The sequence below is a fragment of the Centroberyx affinis genome, unplaced genomic scaffold (genome assembly GCF_046629955.1).
Source record: "Centroberyx affinis isolate AG114_WGS23_722 - 3 ecotype Tasmania unplaced genomic scaffold, CSIRO-AGI_Caff_v1 ptg000580l_1, whole genome shotgun sequence".
NCBI classification, from domain to species: domain Eukaryota; kingdom Metazoa; phylum Chordata; class Actinopteri; order Beryciformes; family Berycidae; genus Centroberyx; species Centroberyx affinis.
The window spans coordinates 28592-47500 of record NW_027279220.1 but is presented as its reverse complement, the minus strand read 5'-3'; the positions used below and the strand labels follow the sequence as shown (position 1 = coordinate 47500).

The 18909-nt window shown below is 40.4% G+C and overlaps 2 protein-coding genes across 2 annotated transcripts in view; both read left to right on the top strand.

The window, feature by feature from the left end:
- Window positions 1-262: 262 nt before the first annotated feature.
- Window positions 263-1276, top strand: LOC139643216 (transmembrane protein 121-like). The gene has a single exon (XM_071518406.1). It carries the CDS (start codon window positions 263-265, stop codon window positions 1274-1276), a length of 1014 nt encoding a protein of 337 aa, XP_071374507.1.
- A 7986-nt stretch (window positions 1277-9262) lies between these two features.
- Window positions 9263-18909, top strand: part of LOC139643215 (phosphofurin acidic cluster sorting protein 2-like) — a gene marked incomplete at its 3' end in the record, with an annotated part of 37599 nt that continues 27952 nt past the window's right edge. The window contains exon 1 of the mRNA XM_071518405.1: window positions 9263-9438. Within this exon, the coding sequence (XP_071374506.1) occupies window positions 9263-9438 (176 nt within the window). The remainder of the gene's footprint in view (window positions 9439-18909) is intronic.

Below are 18909 nucleotides of genomic sequence, written 5' to 3'. Positions count from 1 at the left end.
ACAAGAACTGCCACCACATCCAAGGGAACCACTTAGAGGTTGGATTATTGGATCAGCTCATTATCATTCTACACATTTAATGACTTTCCTGCCTGTTCACTGCCTGAGAGGGAACTGAAGGCTCACACTCAGGAAGGGGAACACACAAAGGGACATTCCTGTTTTTTTCCCCTCCTGTTTTCAGAGCTAAAGCACCTCCAGCTGTTGACTTCTGTTCAGCTGCCTGCTTTAAACTCCTGTAGTTTGTCTCGTAGATCCCAGCATGGTTCCCCCGCGACCCGCTAACAAGCCCCATGTCTGCCTGTCGGCCGTCCTGATCATGAGCAGCCTGGCGCTGATGGATGCCTACCTGGTGGAGCAGAACCAGGGGCCCAGGAAGATCGGCGTGTGCATTACGGTGCTGGCGGGCGACGTGTGTTTCCTCGTCGTCCTGCGCTACGTCGCCGTCTGGGTCGGGACGGAGGTTCACACGGCCAAGAGAGGCTACGCCATGATCCTCTGGTTCTTCTACATCTTCATCCTGGAGATCAAGGTCTACTTTGTTTATCAGAACTACAAGGCTCAGGACGCGAATGAGGATGCGGAGGCTACGGACGCAGGTGTGGCCAGGAGAGCGCTCACCTTGCTGCTGTCCGTCTGCATGCCCGTTGTGTTCGTTACCCTGGCGGCCATAGATCATATGGAGTACGTGCGGCCGTATAAGAAGAGAGAGGAGATAAGGAGTCGTCTCTTCTGGGTGGTGGTGGACCTGCTGGATGTTCTGGATGTGCAGGCCAACTTGTGGGAGCTTCAGAGGAAAGGACTCCCGCTGTGGGTGGAAGGACTGATGTTCTTCTACTGCTACATCCTCCTCCTGGTGCTGCCGTGCGTATCGCTGAGCGAGATCAGCATGCAGGGAGTGAACATCGTCCCGCACAAAATGATGCTCTACCCCATTCTTAGTCTCGCCACCATCAACATCATCACTCTCTTTATCCGGGGAGGAAACATGCTATTTTACAGTGACAGCCGCGTCTCAGGGATTATGATGGGGAAGAACGTGATAGCCATAGTTGTGAAAAGTTGCAGTCTGGTGCAGTACAGGAAGCTTCACGAGGCTCCTTCTCCAGGTCACGGGGTTGAGATGCAAAAGAACTCCATTGCCGAGGTCCAGGCGGCGCCCGTGTCGATCCCCATGCCTCTGCCCGTGCCGCCGCAAGTCGTGATCGAAGACTTCACCACCATACCAGAGGAGGTGGAATGTGAGAGTGACAACGAATGCGAGCAAACAACATGAGCGAGAACAAGGAATGGACAAGACAGGGGGAAATTTGACAGACATGTGACTCAAGTCATTTGGTTCAAGTCTCAAGCAAGTCCCAAGTCATTTTTTCTTGGGCAAGTCTGAAGTCAAGTCAAGTCACAGGTTATGTCAAGTCAAGTCAAGTCGAGTTGAGTCCTTAGTTAAGGCAAGTCAAGTCACAAGTCAAGTCATTTTATTTCCCCGCAAGATACTGCAGTCTTACCTGCAGTATCCGGTCTTTATAAAGAGAAAAGACAAGGTATTAGTACCTGTCTAATAATGATATTATTGGTTGTATCTGGCTAACGTTAGCTAGCATCAGCCCTCACAGACACTTACCGATCCGAATGAGTCTTCAAATGACGAACAAAGTTTGATGTTGGCTGTCAGAAATCTTTGATGAGCAGGTCTTGCATTCAGCAGTTCGGCTTTTTCCTTCACATGTGAAAGTTTTGAATCCGAAAGTGATGACTCTTGGCACAGTCGCGGCCGCCATGATGATGATCTGATCTGATCCATAGACCGTATAAAGATCTGATCATACTGTGTGTGTGTGTGTGTGTAACCACCAGAAATACGAAACAGTCTAGAGCGGGAGGGTGTAACGACTAACGAGTGCTTCTCGCTGAAAAACACGTCAGGTAGCGAGGAGCTTGACTGACAGGGTCGTCATCCAATCAGGACGATGCCATTCCCAGTGTGCGCTCGCATACCGGGTAACGTTACACACTACAGACACTTGTTATGTGAACATTGACAACGTTGAACATTTTAATATTTTATATTTAATATTTAAACTGAAAACATAAAATGAACACAAACAAGTCATTCGAGTCATCATGTCTCAAGTCAAGTTAAGTCACGAGTCTTTAACTTCCAAGTCGAGTCACAAGTCATTTCAAGTCATCAAAACAGTGACTCGATTGATGATGATGATATATTCTGCAATTCAGATTACTATTTTTATACAACATGATGAACAAATAAATGTGTTATGGATGTTTTATTTATTGGTGTTTTGGGCTGGTTTATTTTGTTTTGTGAAAATAATAATGACAACCAGGGCCGGAGTAGGACACATTTTTAGCCCAGGAGTTTTCATGCTGTGTTTGTTTTTCTTTTCTTTTATCTTTTTTTTTTGTGAGGGATACCATCATCATATGTTTTTCCCAGCAAAATCATCTCAAATTTTAAATACTCTAATGAAAAAGCAAATATAACATTTGTTGTCCACTTTCTGTAAATAACTCAAAAAGAATGTGCACTCAGTGTACTCAAATTACAACTATTCTTTCATTGCAGTTTGATAACTAACGTATTAATACTATTAGTATAAGGGGAGAATGGGGTAAAATGAGCCACTTTTTACATTTTGTGTTGTTAAGTTAAGGTTGGTGGACAATTATGAAAATTCAAACATTTTCTGTATAGCTAATACAGTTTTAGAAGTATGACCCATTAAAAAAGTCGGTCTTTTGGTACAACTTCCTCCAGGGTAAATTGCATATGGACGGGGCAAACTGAGTTCTGGGTGGTAAAATGTTCCAGAACTTAAAACCTTTATTTTTTATCCTTTTCAGTCCTTTCACTACAGCTGTATCATCATACAGATTATCTGCCAATCTCTCTACCTCTCTATCAGTCTCTCTTCTCTCTCTTTGGTCACGTTACATTTCAATCTAAACACATCAGTGGTAAAGGTCAGGTTTTGGTGTCAGTCCCTCAGAATCAAAGAGCGAGGGCTTCTTTCTAGAGCCGCCATTTTGCACCAAGAGACGTTCAACAATCATACAGGGAGAAATCCATCGAAGAAGAGGAGAGAGACCAATTTCTCCACCCACAGGAGCAGGAGAGAGACCAGAATGCAATGCAGCCACAGGACAGGTTGTGTTCTGAGTATGGGGCATGATTCTCGCTCCCTTGCCATTACTTATGCTATCGCCATCATTATCGCTCTCTCTCCACCTACACGTAAAACCACCGGCTAGATACAACAAGTCCAGGCGAGTTGACCGGGGGTTGTCAAAAGGCATTCTGGGAAATGTAGAAAATCACTAACTCGAGCAGAAATAGACCAGGCAGGTTGAGGGAAAGTGGATAAAACAAAAAAGTAAATTACAAAACTTCATCACAAAATAACTCCTAGAATGCATTAAACATCACATATTGCTGATATATACCGTTTGAGAGTGTCTGAGGGTGGAATTTTCCTTTAACTGCATTTTAATAGAATTTAAATTAGATTGGGGTAAGCTAAGCCGTTGGCTCAACTTGCCCCTGGGCTAGTGGCACATTTTACCCCACAGTAGATGAAGAGAGTAGAGCCCGCACACCTGGATCTCCATTCAGAAAGAAGATCCATGTAAGATCAAAATCTAATAAAGGTGTATAAATGGAGTTCCTACTGTGCAGACTTTACTCTCTTTATCCACCTATTCAATGTGTGCATAACTATTACATTTACCCCACAGCCACCGTTTTGACAAAACTGCTTCACACAGGAACTCAGGCCCACAGTAATACCCAGTTTATGACCTCATATTGTACCGTGCAAAGCCTTAAACTAATAAAGCCTCAACATATCTACTTCCATTTAGATACAAGAATCCTGACATGATAATTGATGTAGAGATCTTGATGTATGATTATACCATGATGAAATCGCCTGAAAGCAAAAATCACAGGTAACACTTTATAATAACCATCATTAATAAATGGTAAATTGATAGTTAATTAAACTTTAGTTAATAGTTATTTTACTGTTAACAAACAATGAAATGATCATTAATAATGTTTACTAATTATTAGTAATGCTATAATTTGTTATTTTATCATTCGTTTGTGTAATATAAAATAATTTGTTTATAAATTATATATTGTATCATAGCTTTTTACCCTTTTTACCGTCTCTTATCAGCTATGATACAATATATAATTGATAAACAAATGATTTTACAAACTAATGATAAAATAACATAAATTATAGCATTACTAATAATTAGTAAACATTATTAATGATCATTTCATTGTTTGTTAACAGTAAAATAACTATTAACTAAAGTTTAATTAACTATCAATTTACCATTTATTAATGATGTTTATTATAAAGTGTTACCAAATCACAATACTTGACCTGGCTCTCACCACTTCATCCAAGTGTTCTTCTCTGTCACAGATTCAGCGAACTGAATTGCTCTTCCTAAATCTATGATCACATTATTAATTTTGCGTATGTTGCTTAGAAACAAAGGGTGGTTCATCTTAGCCACAGGTGCAACTTACTGCGTTCTCCCCTAGTATTAGATAGGAGTCCTGTGGGGTAGTTTAGCGATATTTTGACAAACTAAGGATGTCCAATCTCTTGTTTTGGCCTTTTCAAATGTAGGCCAGTTGGTACACTGCAGAACAGCAAGGAATACTTACATTATCGTATTTTTTCTTTTTCTGCGTTTTGAATTTATTCAATAATAATGAAAATCACTGTACTGTTGGTGGTACTAGTAGTAATGGCAGTAGAAGTGGTATTAAAATATGTCCTTGCAGTTTGCATTTCCAGTGCCACTGGTCACAGCTGTAGCTGTACGGTCCTCAGGGATTCGCCTGGCTCTGCCTCATCAATAACTAATAAAGCCGACTGACAGACTCTGCTCAGTAGCGACAAAAACAATAGCAACAAATGAGATTCATTCAGAGCACAAAGTCAGTACAAAATTGATGATACTGCAAAGTCAATGCACTGTTGCGTATCACTTATGTGGGCAACGATTTAGCACTTAAAAACGCAGTCATTTACACATAGGCCACAAAACATTAATAACGTATTGCAGTACATGTCATATCCTTCAGCTCTGTCCCGTCTCTCTCTCTCCTGCTCCCTGTCTTAGCTTCATCATCATCATCATTATTATCTTCTGGAGCTACTGGCTGCCAGCTTGTTTGCACATAAAACATGTTGGGCGGTTTTGTATGGGCTCAAATGGATGCAAAATATTTTCTGTACAGTGATGTTCACAAATGTATCAACACTTGTGAATATGTGTAAAGGTTTTGTACAAATAAATACAACCAGATTAGATTAGATTCACATTTGTGAATCCATAAAAAAGGCTTACAGTTGCACATCAACTTTTGTAAATGTGTAAAAAAAAATGCGAAAAACATGTGATTACAAATAGGGATTTTGGCAGAGAATTGGCGGTCTAATTGGCCAATGGGGATTCTGTATTTTACATGGCATTTCACCAATCAGGGATGGGTGTAGTCTAAACACTTTGCATGGTTGCCAGTTCTGCTTACAAGTATTATTGTGCTTTTCAGATAGCCTCTTTAAAAATATTGTCAACCCCTTTATTGTTTTTGAGCTTGTTTTGTACTAATTTAAGTTTGGCCAAAATAATACATATCCAAGCAGCAAAAGACAACTAGATCAATACAATTAATCAATTTAGACTATAGGACTAATTATCTGGGAAATGGAAACAGCACATGATTAAGACACAATTACTAACATTACATTTGTTAACTGACAGCTTGATTTGAAAGCATGCTAGCCCCACTGCTGAGCAACAAATATTACGTCATTGCAATTTAAAAAATATAAAATTCAAATTGTAAGTTGACTGAAATAGTAGGGAACAGTTAGGTCAAAGCTCATTAGCTGTTCTACTGTAGTAAAACTCAACTTAATACAATAAGTTCAATCAGCAAATATCTAGTCATGTTGACTTGTTTTTATTAGTTGATCCATGAATTGATTCACAAGGAAGGAGGATTTAGTCTCGGTTTGTGTCACATAATTATTACACCATCTGGTGTAAAGTATACAGCTGACTCTGCACTGATAGGAATGCAAGAGGTGAATACTAATGACTTGATGGGGAACAGCTGCTGCACTTTAGAGAATATCTAAAATCTGAGTACTGGGGGTAGGAATGGAACTGGATACAAATTTACAGCAATACAATTTAATTTACAGCAATACAGCAATACTATTCTGCACTTATGAATCCATGATATAAATTTTAACTAATGATGTATTACTCAGTTAAAAACATTGATAATACAAGTAACTTTTTGTCATTTAATTCATCCTTTACTCATAGCTTGTTAATAAACATTTATTATTCTAAAGGGTTTTCCACATATGTGTAAAATATAGTAAGAAAGTAGAGTATATAGGAGATAATATAGTGTTCATAACCCATATATTCCCCTCTCCACATAAATGGTGAGGAGGTGGAGAGTGTCAACGACATCAAATTCCTGGGAATCCATATAACAAAAGATCTCTCATGGTCCCTTAACACCTCCCACCTGGTGAAGAAAGCTCAACAGAGGCTTTTCTTCCTAAGAAAACTCAAACAGGCCAAACTTCCCTCTCAGCTCCTAATAAACTTCTACAGAAGCACCACTGTGCCACGGTGTGGCACACTGAAAATGTGCAGTGAGATTTACTTAGAAAAACCTTGGTAACAATTTCCACACAGAAATTCCTAGTAAATTTAACAGAGGATATTCTCAGTTCTAAGTTTAACCAAGAAATACTTGTAAAGTTTACTAACAAATTTCTGTTTTCATGAATAAATTTTACTGAGACTACCACTGCATTTACTTACAAATTGCTTTAAAAAATACATGGTTTTTCTAAGCTTTTAACTGGCTCGACCTAGTTTTTATTTTTGCATTATTTGAGTATAGTGTATGCCAGCCGCACTGCCGAGAACCGGAAGGACTTGGTCTGGGTGGTAAAAACGGCACAGAAGATTGTGGGAGCTGTGCTCCCAAACATGGACACAGTGTATGCTAGACGTCTACACAAGAAGGCCAGCAACATCAGTGAGGACCAAACCCACCCAGGTCACAGTCTGTTTGTTCCCTGGCCACCGGGGAAGAGATACAGAGCCATCAAAGCCCGAACAAACAGACTGAAGAACAGCTTTTCCCCAGAGCTGTAGCCTCCATCACCCCACCCCCCCCCCACCCCTCCCCCCCACCCTCCCATAGCTGCTGAGGACTGAAGACTGTAAATATTACCGAGTTCGCCTCTCCCATCCACCACCCCCACCCCCCAACTGCTGCTAATGACTCCAACACTTTATTACATACATCTAACTTGTTGTGCAATACCTTTTTATTATCTTGTTTTTATCTTATCTTGTTATCTTGCACTCCAACACTTTATTTATTATTTATTACGTACATCTAACTTGTTGTGCAATACCTCTGTATTATCTTGTTTTTATCTTGTTATCTTGTTTTTATCTTGTTCTCTATTGCTGTTGGTCACTGAGAGTTACCAAACATAATTTCGTTGTATGCCTACAATGACGTGTCTTATATAGTGTTAAAATAAGGAAACAGCCAAAATCAAATATCTAAATACAGTTTTGTAATTTATTTTGAAATATGTCCATATATGTGGATAATAGCCTATGATTGTATGTTGTTTTTTTTGTTTTTTTTAAATATTTGTGCATACAGTATATCCACGTATTTATTTGAATATACTGTATATCAGTGTAGTACAGAATGTGAGAGCTTGTTCCAGATTACAGTTAAATCCACAAGCAGGTGGCAGCTTACATGTGAAGGATGATGTGAAAAGGAAGAAGAAGACAGAGAGAGAAACCCACACAGCAGACACTGAAATACAGAAACTATTACTGTCACCCAGTACCATAACCCTACTGTCTGAAAAACAGCTTCATGACATTGAGGAGTCAGGGTTCCAATAATAAATGCAAGACCAGAGTCATGACTCATGACTAACCCGAGCTCTGATGAGCCTGATGACGGGTTGGATGGTCTGCCTTGCCCACCTGCAGACTTAACCATTGGCATATCCTTATTTATAAGGCTATTCTTGGTCTGCTTCCATCTTACCTATGGATCTACATCCTTCAAAAAAGTACAGGAAGTTATTGTCTTCGCTCCCAGGACTTACTCCTACTAACCGTCCCTAAAGTCCGTACTGAACTGGGAAAAAGGCTGTTTAGGTTTGCTGCTCCCTCTGCTTGGAATCAGTTGCAAAATTACCTGAATCTTCGGGAGCTGGTCTCACTGGATGCATTTAGAGTGTTTCTAAATGACTTGGAAGCAAGCACATCTGGCTGTAGATGTGTTGAATGTTAATGAATGTTTCTGATATCTAATGATATGATTTGTTCTTTGTTTTCGTTTTAAGCTGTTATATGTTTGTTTTATGTCTGCAACCGTGTAACTGTGCTGCTGCCTGTCTTGGCCGGGACACTCTTGAAAAAGAGATTTTTAATCTCAATGAGACTCCACTCCTGGTTAAATAAAGGTTAATTAATTAAATTAATTAATGACACTGATACAGATCATGTCGGGAGAACCCATTCTGTCTCCTGTTCCAGCCATAGACCATAAAACCCCCACCTGGGCTTCAAAACTTGTAGTGCAGCAGTTCAACCACAAGATGGCAGTATACAGGTTTGAATTGGCAGCAATGGGTGATTAAAGATTAAAGTGTCATTGACGTTGTTTTGCTTTGAATGTGTCTTGTTGAGGGTCATTTTTTCCTCAAACTGCCACATTTAAGAACAGGTTCTCTTCGGACAGTCAGTCACACCTGTCAAAATTTAATTTCACAAATTCAGTCAGGTTCAGGTCAGTCAACCAGTGGAAACCTGTTCCTTCCATCATAAACCATAAAGAGTAGCCTACTGTGTTTATAGATTCTATCACTGACCATATTAACTGACCAGTGTAACATCAAACGAAGAGGTGAGCGGACATTCATCTTTTCTTCACGTGACTGCTGTTTTTGTGTATTGTGTATTTTGGATGTGCGTAAAGCCTCTCCAGTGTTGCTCGCTCTAACATCACCACCGTTCAGTCCACGCTGTTTCCACGCAGCCCCGCCCCGCCCCGCTCAGCTCAGCTCAGCTCCGGGCTGACAGCGCCTGAGATTGGGGATCAGCCGGCATCTACACCGACCTGCTGCCGGGAGACGCGACGATGGCGGCGGCTGTGGAGAGAGGAGGAGTCCGGGCCGTTTTTCCGAGCCCGGCGGACACGGCGGGATCCGGCGTGGGCGCGAATCCCGGCGGGTCTGACGGATCCCGCATCCCGGTGCCGATGAACCTTTTTGCAACCTGGGAAATAGACCGGTCCTCCCCGAGCTGCGTCCCCAGGTAAGAGGATTATCACCCACCGTCTTCCCCCACCGCGCTGCCAAGATGTGAGCAGAGCATGGCGTGCGCGCGACGGGAGGATATTATGGGATGTCTGAGGATGTTTCCATGTTAACATCAGCATATATTTATTTTGCATCTAGAGGAACAAAGGCAAGCCTGGCCGTCCACATCTGTAGCCCTGTGTGTGTGTGTGTGTGTGTGTGTGTGTGTGTGTGTGAGAGAGAGAGAGAGAGAGAGAGAGAGAGAGAGAGAGAACCGTTTCCCACATGTTGTCTGATACTCGTCATGTATTCAGAGGATGCAGCATCATTTCAGATTTACATTGATCTGTGCTTTAGATCCTGATACTAATGTGACACTCATTATTACCAACCAATCAACAGGCAGATAACCTTAACTAACCAATCAACAGGCCCTCCTGGGACACCCTGGAGATTCAAGTAGACCTCTGAATATTACTATATGTATATGTGTATGAATATACGATGAATATGAAAATATGATATATTCTTAGGTTTTATGTACACTGCAAAAAATAAATGTGAAAAAACAAAAAATAAATACTTGATTTGAGGAGATACAGACAAACAAGTGAAATAATCTGCCAGTGCAGTAAGATAATTACACTTAATAAGAATTCCTGAAATAAGAAAAATATCTGGACGCTAGAAAAGTGACAAATGTCTTGAAATAAGCAGAAAAACACAAAGCACAGTAAAGCACAGTAAGCCAGATATACTCAAAACAAGCTGTCAATTCTTCTTTTACTGTTTGTTCATTTCTTAATTTAAGTAAAAGGATCTTAAAACCAGAACTACAAAACTGATTCAAGAGTATCTTGAATCAGTTTTGTAGTTCTGGTTAATAATCCATCATGTAAGGGATAATGCCCTTCGAGGTGTCCATTATCAGGAATTAATGGACGATGGGGAGGCCTGAACCGTTCCATTAATTCCTGATAATGGACACCTCGAAGGGCATTATCCCGCTTATACCATGGTCACTTGCCAAAGAAAAAAAATTAAAAAGTTTTTCCACAAGCCATAACTCAGTTTCCCTGGTAACACCTGAGGGTTTGACTAATACCTGGAACAATCATTACCGTCCCATAAGGTTCTTATGCAACAGAAATGTTGTTCACTGCTCCAGTAAATAGGACGAACCTTAGATAGGACTTGGCAGCAGGAGATATTTCTAGTCCGCTCAGCTCATAGAACCCTTTGGCTCAGCTATGAGCCAGAAAGCTAACGTTATGCTGCAACATTCAAAGTCAATAACAAACAGTAAATATAATTTGACAGTATGTTTAACAACAAGACTAGCTAGCTATCCAGCCATGTCATTGTCCCCAAATCAATATCAAGATTTTCACGAACAGATGAGATCGGCCGTGTGTCTGTCGGCCTGAAGCAGAGAGTTGAACAGCGAATGGGATGTGAGATGATCGCTTACCGTATGTGATGCAAAGTATCAGTCAGTTCAGAGGGGCAGTGTACTTCCTGCAGCTTGTGTGTTACAGTCGCCATCCTGTGGCGTTCAGAGGATGAGGCTGTTGCTATGGTTACTCATTTTAGATACAGGCTGATGCTACGTAGCCAGCGCATTAATTTCGAACGGTGAACAGACAGTTTCACTGGAACTACTTAGTAGGTGTCCATTATCAGGAATTAATGTAAATTAATGGACACCCTGCAGCCAATCAGAATCGAGTATTCACCCAGACCATGGTATAATAGCATTTAATCCACCATTAGCGTTTATGGCTTAAAATGAGGCAAAGCATTTCCACTAAATGAAATCAAACACACACAGAACTGACATTGTCCACATTTATTTAATCAACTTGCACTGGCATCTGAAAAAGATTGGCTTGTAACTGTTGGGGTAGTTCAAAGGTAAAAAAAACAAAAACAAAAAAACAATACACATAGGTTGTTGCTTCTCAAAATAGTAACACATGGTAACAGAGAGGCTGGTATTCTGTCATTTCTGCCTCGTGTTCAGGGAGACGGAGTGAGGTTCAAAATAAAGTTGATATTCTATGTGAGTTGGGGTTAGTTGATTTGTAGATTTGGGTAAATTGTCATATTCGTATTATAGAGATGTTTTTTTGTTTGTTTTTTTTACATGGGGCTCATCAGAATTTTTTTTACATGGTACTTTTTTCGTCATGAAATGTATTATGTATGTATGATTTGGGTTTTTTTTGGTATATGATGTAATAGTTTTCTAGGGTGAAGTACTCAAGGATGTATTTTAATACTTGATTGATTGATTGATTGGTTGATTGATTGACAGCTTATATGTCTCACCTCCTCCCAGTGTAATCAGACACTGATGATATCTGAGGGCTGAAACGTGTTCGCCTGTTTGCTTCTGCCGCGTTTTAAGAATAAATGAAGACACCAGGAGTCCCGCTCATTTCTTTCTAAATTCATCTCACCGTTTACCCCTGAGGTCCCGGATCCAGATCCGGTCTGGGAAATGACCGGATCTGGCAGCTAAATATCATAGATGATCTGTAGGACAGATTTATTTATTCTGTATTGGAAACACGGGAGCAGCTGAGAGGTGAGAGAGGTCGGCAGAGTCTGAACGACAGGAAACTGGAGAGGCAGCAGGAGTGGGAAGTGCTGTATGCCAGAATCTGTGTGTGTGTGTGTGTGTGTGTGTGTGTGTGTGTGTGTGTGTGTGTGTGTGTGTGTGTCAAAATGATAGTCCACCAGGCCAGAGCGTGTTTGTCTTGATCTCTACACACAGCCATGCTGCCATACTGCTGACTGCTCAGCACCATCTGTTCCTGGATCAGTTCAGTGCAGAACTGACCTCCAGTCAGTTTACTGAGAGAGAAGACTGATGGACGGTCATCTTGATTTTCAAGATTGTCACTGTGAACTAGACCAGTGGTTCTCAACCTGGGGATTGGGACCCTCCAGGCGGTCGCAAGATCATTTTGGCGGGTTTGTGAGATGATCTATGGTATTTCCGCTATACAAATTTATTATCATGTCTATGTCTGATTTTTCTAATTTTTTTGCTTTTTTCTTGTGAAATACTGAACAGTTTTCAGCCCCTAGGCCTCCTCTGATATTTCTTTTGTTCTAAGAGCTCATGAACCAAAAAGGTTGAGAACCGCTGAACTGGTCAAATAAAAAGAGCTGTAGTTATCTAACTGTTCATCTAAACGGCTGAAATTCCCTCAAATTAAAGCTGACAGGCTTAACTTTAATGTCACAGGCATTGTGCCATTCCACATACACGTTTTAAGAGTATGGAGACAACACACCGGACAGCGTGCCGCTGTCTAAACACAGATTGAGCTGAATGTGTGTGTGATTGTTGTGGAGCAGCAGGGTGGAAGCGATGGGCTTAGCCCGCTCCACTGAGCGAGGCCGGGACACAAAGCGGCTCGTTGTCATCTTGTTCAGCCGTGGGGCTCGAACCCACGCATCGATGTGACCATTGTCTCTGAGTCCTGTCCTCGCTGTGTCTGTGTGTGTGTGTGTGTGTGTGTGTGTGTGTGTGTGTGTGTGTATGTGTGTGTGTGTGTGTGTGTGTGTGTGTGTGTGTGTGTGAGGCCGGATGGTAGCTGGTTAGTTTCAGGAAGGCCCACATGAACACGCTGAAGGCTTGGGTGGAATATCAATAGGTGCTGTGGGTGTCTGGCACCCACGACAACAATGTAGAGAATCCCTTGGAATGTAGAAATATTGGTAAAAAAAAAAAAAAAAAGGTAAATAAGCATATTATGAACTATTTTCTGTCACTAATTCACTCACTCACAAATTTGCAAAGCTGAAATCTAGAAAAATGAATTTGTTGGGTTGGTGCAATATGGCAGAAATTAAAAAAAAAATGTTGATGTTGCTGTGATACTGAGGCTCCTACACAGTGTGTGTGATGTTTCTGTGATGAGACAGTTGGTGGAAAATACAGCCTCTGCATTATACAGCACTCATATTTGCTAGCAAATTACAGTAATATTTTACTTATATTCTTATAGAAGTAACAGAATTTTCCTTTTATTCCATGGTGACAACACTCTGACATTTCAAAGCAGTAAAATTCAGCTTCAGAACTGGGGCAAATAGTATTTGCAAATAATTATTGGTATTTCTTTTGATTCACTGGAAGTATCAAATCAGTGGGGTTTACAACTTTAGGACGGTGCAAATGATTTATTTATTTAAGTCTTGGGGGACATTGAAGGATGATTTAGGCAAGGCAACCAAGAATGCAACAACAACAAATTAAGTCAATCCATCACCATCAAAACAAAGCAAGTAAATACAGTATTTAAAAAAAACAACAAACAAAAACACAGTTAACAGATAGTGTGAGGTAAGTTATCAAAGTGAACTAATTTAACTTTCAAATTCTTTCTAGTGATCATCTGTATTTTCCTCTGTGGCAAATCCCGACCATTTGGAAGGATGCTGTTCTGTCAGCTCACCTCAGTTAACTTTCTTCTTATTTTATTGTAAATATTTGCTGTCACTGCTGATGAGTAGTTCAGAGTATAAAGCACCTGCTCCTCACTTAACATAGCTGGGCCGGCTAGTGGAACCAGTCCACGGATTTGTTTGGACAAATCAGGCCTGACGATAGAAGAAGAAGAAGAGGGTTTTCACACTTGTTGGTTTTCATGCACAGACCTTGTTCTGCATTAACGCCTCTAAACATTTTTCCTTCACCTGAACAATAAAAATAAGGCGTGTGCTGGAGCCGGCGTGTTAGGACGTGTTTCTGCCACCAGTCACACTGGAAGAGCTGCTGGAAACACTGAGAAGCTTCTGGAAAGGTCAGCAGGGACCAGGGAGGGGTATTATGGCAGTGGTGCCATTTGTGTGTGTGTGTGTGTGTGTGTGTATGTGTGTGTGCCCCTGCATCAAGAAGAGAAGTTCAGGGATCTTGGGATATTATTCACCTGTGAGGGTAAAAGCGATAGAGAAATTGACCGGCGGTTATCTGCATGTGGCGTCGCATCAGACCGAGGTGAGAAGAGAGAAATTTATTATATCAGGATAAACCATTTGAGATGTATCATCTCGTTTTCACAAACAAATACTCACAAAACAAATGGAAAACAGAACAGTACAAGACACAATAATATATAACACAACAATGACAAAACAAACAACAAACAACCAAACAAATGACAAACTAAATAACAAAAGAGAGAAAAAAAAAGAAGTTACAACCTTAGACTAGACACAATCAGTAAAAAAAAAAGAAAAGGATCAATCTATAAATAAAGGAAATAAAGGAACAGTGATGGCATTACTGAAAACATAGGCAATCTGTTTTAAGATGAGAAAACAAAACATTTTTAAATAAGCAAAAAGATGACAGAGAACGGATATTTACAGGTAACCAATATAATATTCCAATCAGAAGGAGCCCGAAACATAAAAGCTTTTTTACCAACTTCCTTAGATACAAAGGGGAAATAAAGAGGATCTGATCAGAGTGTCTTAGTGAGTAATTTGACGTATAAGGAACAAAAAATTGTTTCAGACAATAGGGATAGTTAAAGTTAATGCATTTAAAAATAAATTGGTACCAGTGAAATTGACGTCTTATATCAAGAGGGAGCCACCTGAGTGTGTCTAACATTGTGCAATGGTGTGTAAAAAAAAAAGAACAACCTAGTATTAATCTGCAGAGTCTGTTATATAGAACACTGAGGGGACGCAGATCAGTTTTAGAAGCATTCTGGTAAACAATGTCAGCGTAGTCCATTATTGGTAGTATACGTTGCGAAACAAGTCTCTTTCTAACATTAAATGTAAAACAATGTCTGGAACGATACAGAACACCAACACCAAAATTTACTTTTTTCATGACATGATCAAGAGAAGAGAGAGATCAGCCACAAAGAAAAACCCTCCATTTACTGATCGATCTTCACTCAGACCCTCAGCTGTGGTCAGGAGCATGAGATCTGATACAAGCAGCTGAAATGAGGTTTCTCCTCAGGGCGACATGAGGTTTCAGCCGCACCTCCACACTGAGAGGAGCCAGCTGAGGGGGTTCTGGCACCAGGTGAGGTGAATTTTGAAAATAGATATGATGCTTTATGGCAGTGATTCTCAACCTTTTTCATATCAAGGACCCTAATGTAGTCCACATTAGGGCCACGGACCCCCAGTCGATGAGATTTTGTCTCTTGGACCCAAATCTGACAATATTTTTATTGTTAGATATGATTTTGTCCAGAATTCCATGACTATCTGTATCGTAGAGAGATAACAGAGAAACTATGATCAAAACAGTCATTCTTCTACATTCTCTAACTGGGTTCTTGTAAATGAAATAATGGTGAAGTTTAATAATTCATGAATTTGCTGGAGGACCCCCTGGAACCCCCTCAAGGACCCCTGGTGGTCCCCGGACCCCACGTTGAGAACCACTGCTTTATGGTAACTCAACTTTATTATTTTATTCAAAGATTGATACATTTTTCATAACTAGATGAGGCTGTCAACCTGCTGGCAAAGAGGGAAGTAGGGAACTCTTATTTTGAAGGCGGCATGGCGGGAAAATAATTGACAGAGCGCAGTAACCAATCAGGAGCAAGCCCGCCCACAGGTGGAATAGTAATGGTACTAGTAATTAGTAATAGTAACTCGTCCTTCCTCGCACAGTAACTCGGTCTCTCTCGCGCATGTATCACCGTTTCCTCTTGCGATTTTCGCTCAGCTTTTGTCCGGTTTGGCGCCTCATATACCAGTAGAGGAACTACATATCCCAGCATGCCTGGGAGGAGGAGCTGGAGGGACTACATCTCCCAGCATGCCTGGGAGGAGCTCGAAGAAGTTGCTGCTCTGTTTGCCCTGATTCCACCACAGCCCTGACCTGGATAAGAGGCTGAGAGTGGACATGTGGTCAGGAGAGAGAATAGACTGAGTATGCAGCATGGAGACAGTGAATGGGTTAAGGTTAGAAATAAGAAAATATTAATTTTATTGATCCTTGAGGGGATTCTGGGTCATTAAAACAGCAAAGAATAGGATATACTAGATAGGACTACAGTAGATTAAATGTCTAATGAAGATTTAAGATACAGTGTGCAATTAGTTTAGTCCTCGACCAAACCCAAATATCTCTCTCTCTCTCTCTCTCTCTCTCTCTCTCTCTCCCTCTCTCTCTCTCTCTCTCCCACACACCTCGGCCTCCAATCCCTCCACCTGTCTGTTGCCGGGCGGATTTACGAGCAGTGTGTCTGCGTGGGGTTAACGAACTGGACCGATCACAGATAATCTTCTTAAATGGCTGGGTTGACTCAAGAAGCAGCAACCTGTTTTTCTTCATGGCAAAGATTAAGTCTGGTATAAAGGGATCAAAGATGGCAGAGACAGCGACCTGATGGAAGCGGCTGGTTGAAACATGTTGAGAGTCGAGCTGCAGCCAGAAACAAAGTTAAATAGATCTAGTGAAGAGGCGCCACACCGGTTATATTCTCTAGTTAACAGTCAACAACCTCCTACTGTGAGCAAAATTGCACCTCTTCACTAGATCCATGAAACATGTTGCTTCTCATTTTTTTCACTGAGCTGAGGTTGTTCTGTATGGAGCCTGGGAGTGGCCTTTGGGAGAGAAACAAAGTTATATTGAGTCCATGATTTACTGTAACGTGCGTCACGTTTTAGTTACAATACAATTCGTTCCCTTGATTTCGTTAAACTGTGCAGTTTAGGAAAAAATGCAACTTAAAAGGTCCTTTTAGGTATTGCAGATAGGCCTAGTAAGGATTTGGTATGTTAATATCCATTGTCTGTTTACACTGAATAGGCAAATCCCCCAAATATTGCAACATATTTAGCCGCTTAACCTTCAGGCCATGTAAACACACTCAGGTGCTGCAGCACACCCAGGACAGGCCACATTTAAACATGATCACCAATATGTGACTGACTATTACAAGGGCACGTTTTGGCAATTTGTGCACGTAAAGAGGAAATCGAGGGAATGAATTGTATCTTGTGGACACGAAAAAATAAAACGAGAGCTTGAATTGCATATCCTGCACGTTACAGTAAATCGTGGCCACGACATAAATCATTTTTCTCCCGATGGCCACTCCCGGGCTCTGTAGTTCTGAATGTTGCGCAGTTTTATTCTTCATTTGTTTTTAGCCCCATTGTGAACGTTTTGACACCATTTAACAACAAGCATCTGTTTCAGACATGCGTAAATTAATTAATAAAAATCTAAAACATCTTTTTCATTCACTGCCTTCAACGTCAATTCTGCTGCAGCCTGACTAATTGTCACCCCGGACAATACCAATGGATAGCCACCCAACAACTGTCTGCTTCTTACAGGCTGCTTCTTAAATACAGTCATATCAGTATGTAAAAAGTAATAACTTTGTACAAACTTCACCACTTTAAGAAGAGAGTTACCAAATCCTGGTTAATTCAGCAACAAACTTGTACTCATGTCTAGTTTTCTGCAGTCATGTTACTACTAAATGTGTGTTTTATGGTATCTTCTTGTACTCAGTTTACCTTTTTCTTCCCCTCCTTCCTCCTTTACCTTGTGCTCTTGCTGTACTCGGTTTACCTTCTTTTTACCTCACTGTTTTAATCTCTTATTCTCACAAAAGCCCTTCTAGGGACGGGTGCTGCAAATTAGCATCCGCTATAAACACTATGATACTTGCATCGGATAGCTGTTCTCAGTATATTGTATCTGTCCCTATCAAATACACCATAAATAAATGAATAAATGAATAAATGAATGAATGAATGAATGAATGAATGAATGAATAAATAAATAAATAAATAAATAAATAAATAAATAAATAAATAAATAAATGAATGAATGAATAAATGAATTAATGAATGAATAAATAAATAAATACATTTATTATTATTTATTATTATTACAAATTTATTGAAAAACAGAAAATGGTATTAATTTCTGTGGAAACATTTGATTTGGTGCAAAATGTATTCAAATGACTGACAGCTTAAGTTGAGTCTTTTCCTTCATTCTGAGAGATGAAGATGAGGCTGAGCCGGCTTCACTGACTCTGACAGAGAAAACAAGTCTCACTGCTCCATGTGGTTCAGACCTGAATAAAATGAACAGTCATCTCCTCATCCCATCGTCCCATCATCCTCTCAGCCTCTCATCTCATCGTCTTTTCATCTTCTCAGGTTGAAAATTGATATTTTATTCCATATCTTTGAAAGTTCCAGGTGTTTAAATTTGTGATTTTTTTTTTTTACCACGCACTGTGCATCCTAACTATATCTATACTGGCCGTATGCAGAGGTGGAAAGTAACTAAGTACATTTACTTGAATACTGTACTTAAGTACAATTTTGAGGTACTTGTACTTTACTTGAGTATTACCATTTTATGCTTCTTTATACTTCTATACTTCTACTCCACTACATTTCAGAGGGAAATATTGTACTTTTCACTCCACTACCTGTATTTGATAACTTAAGTTAC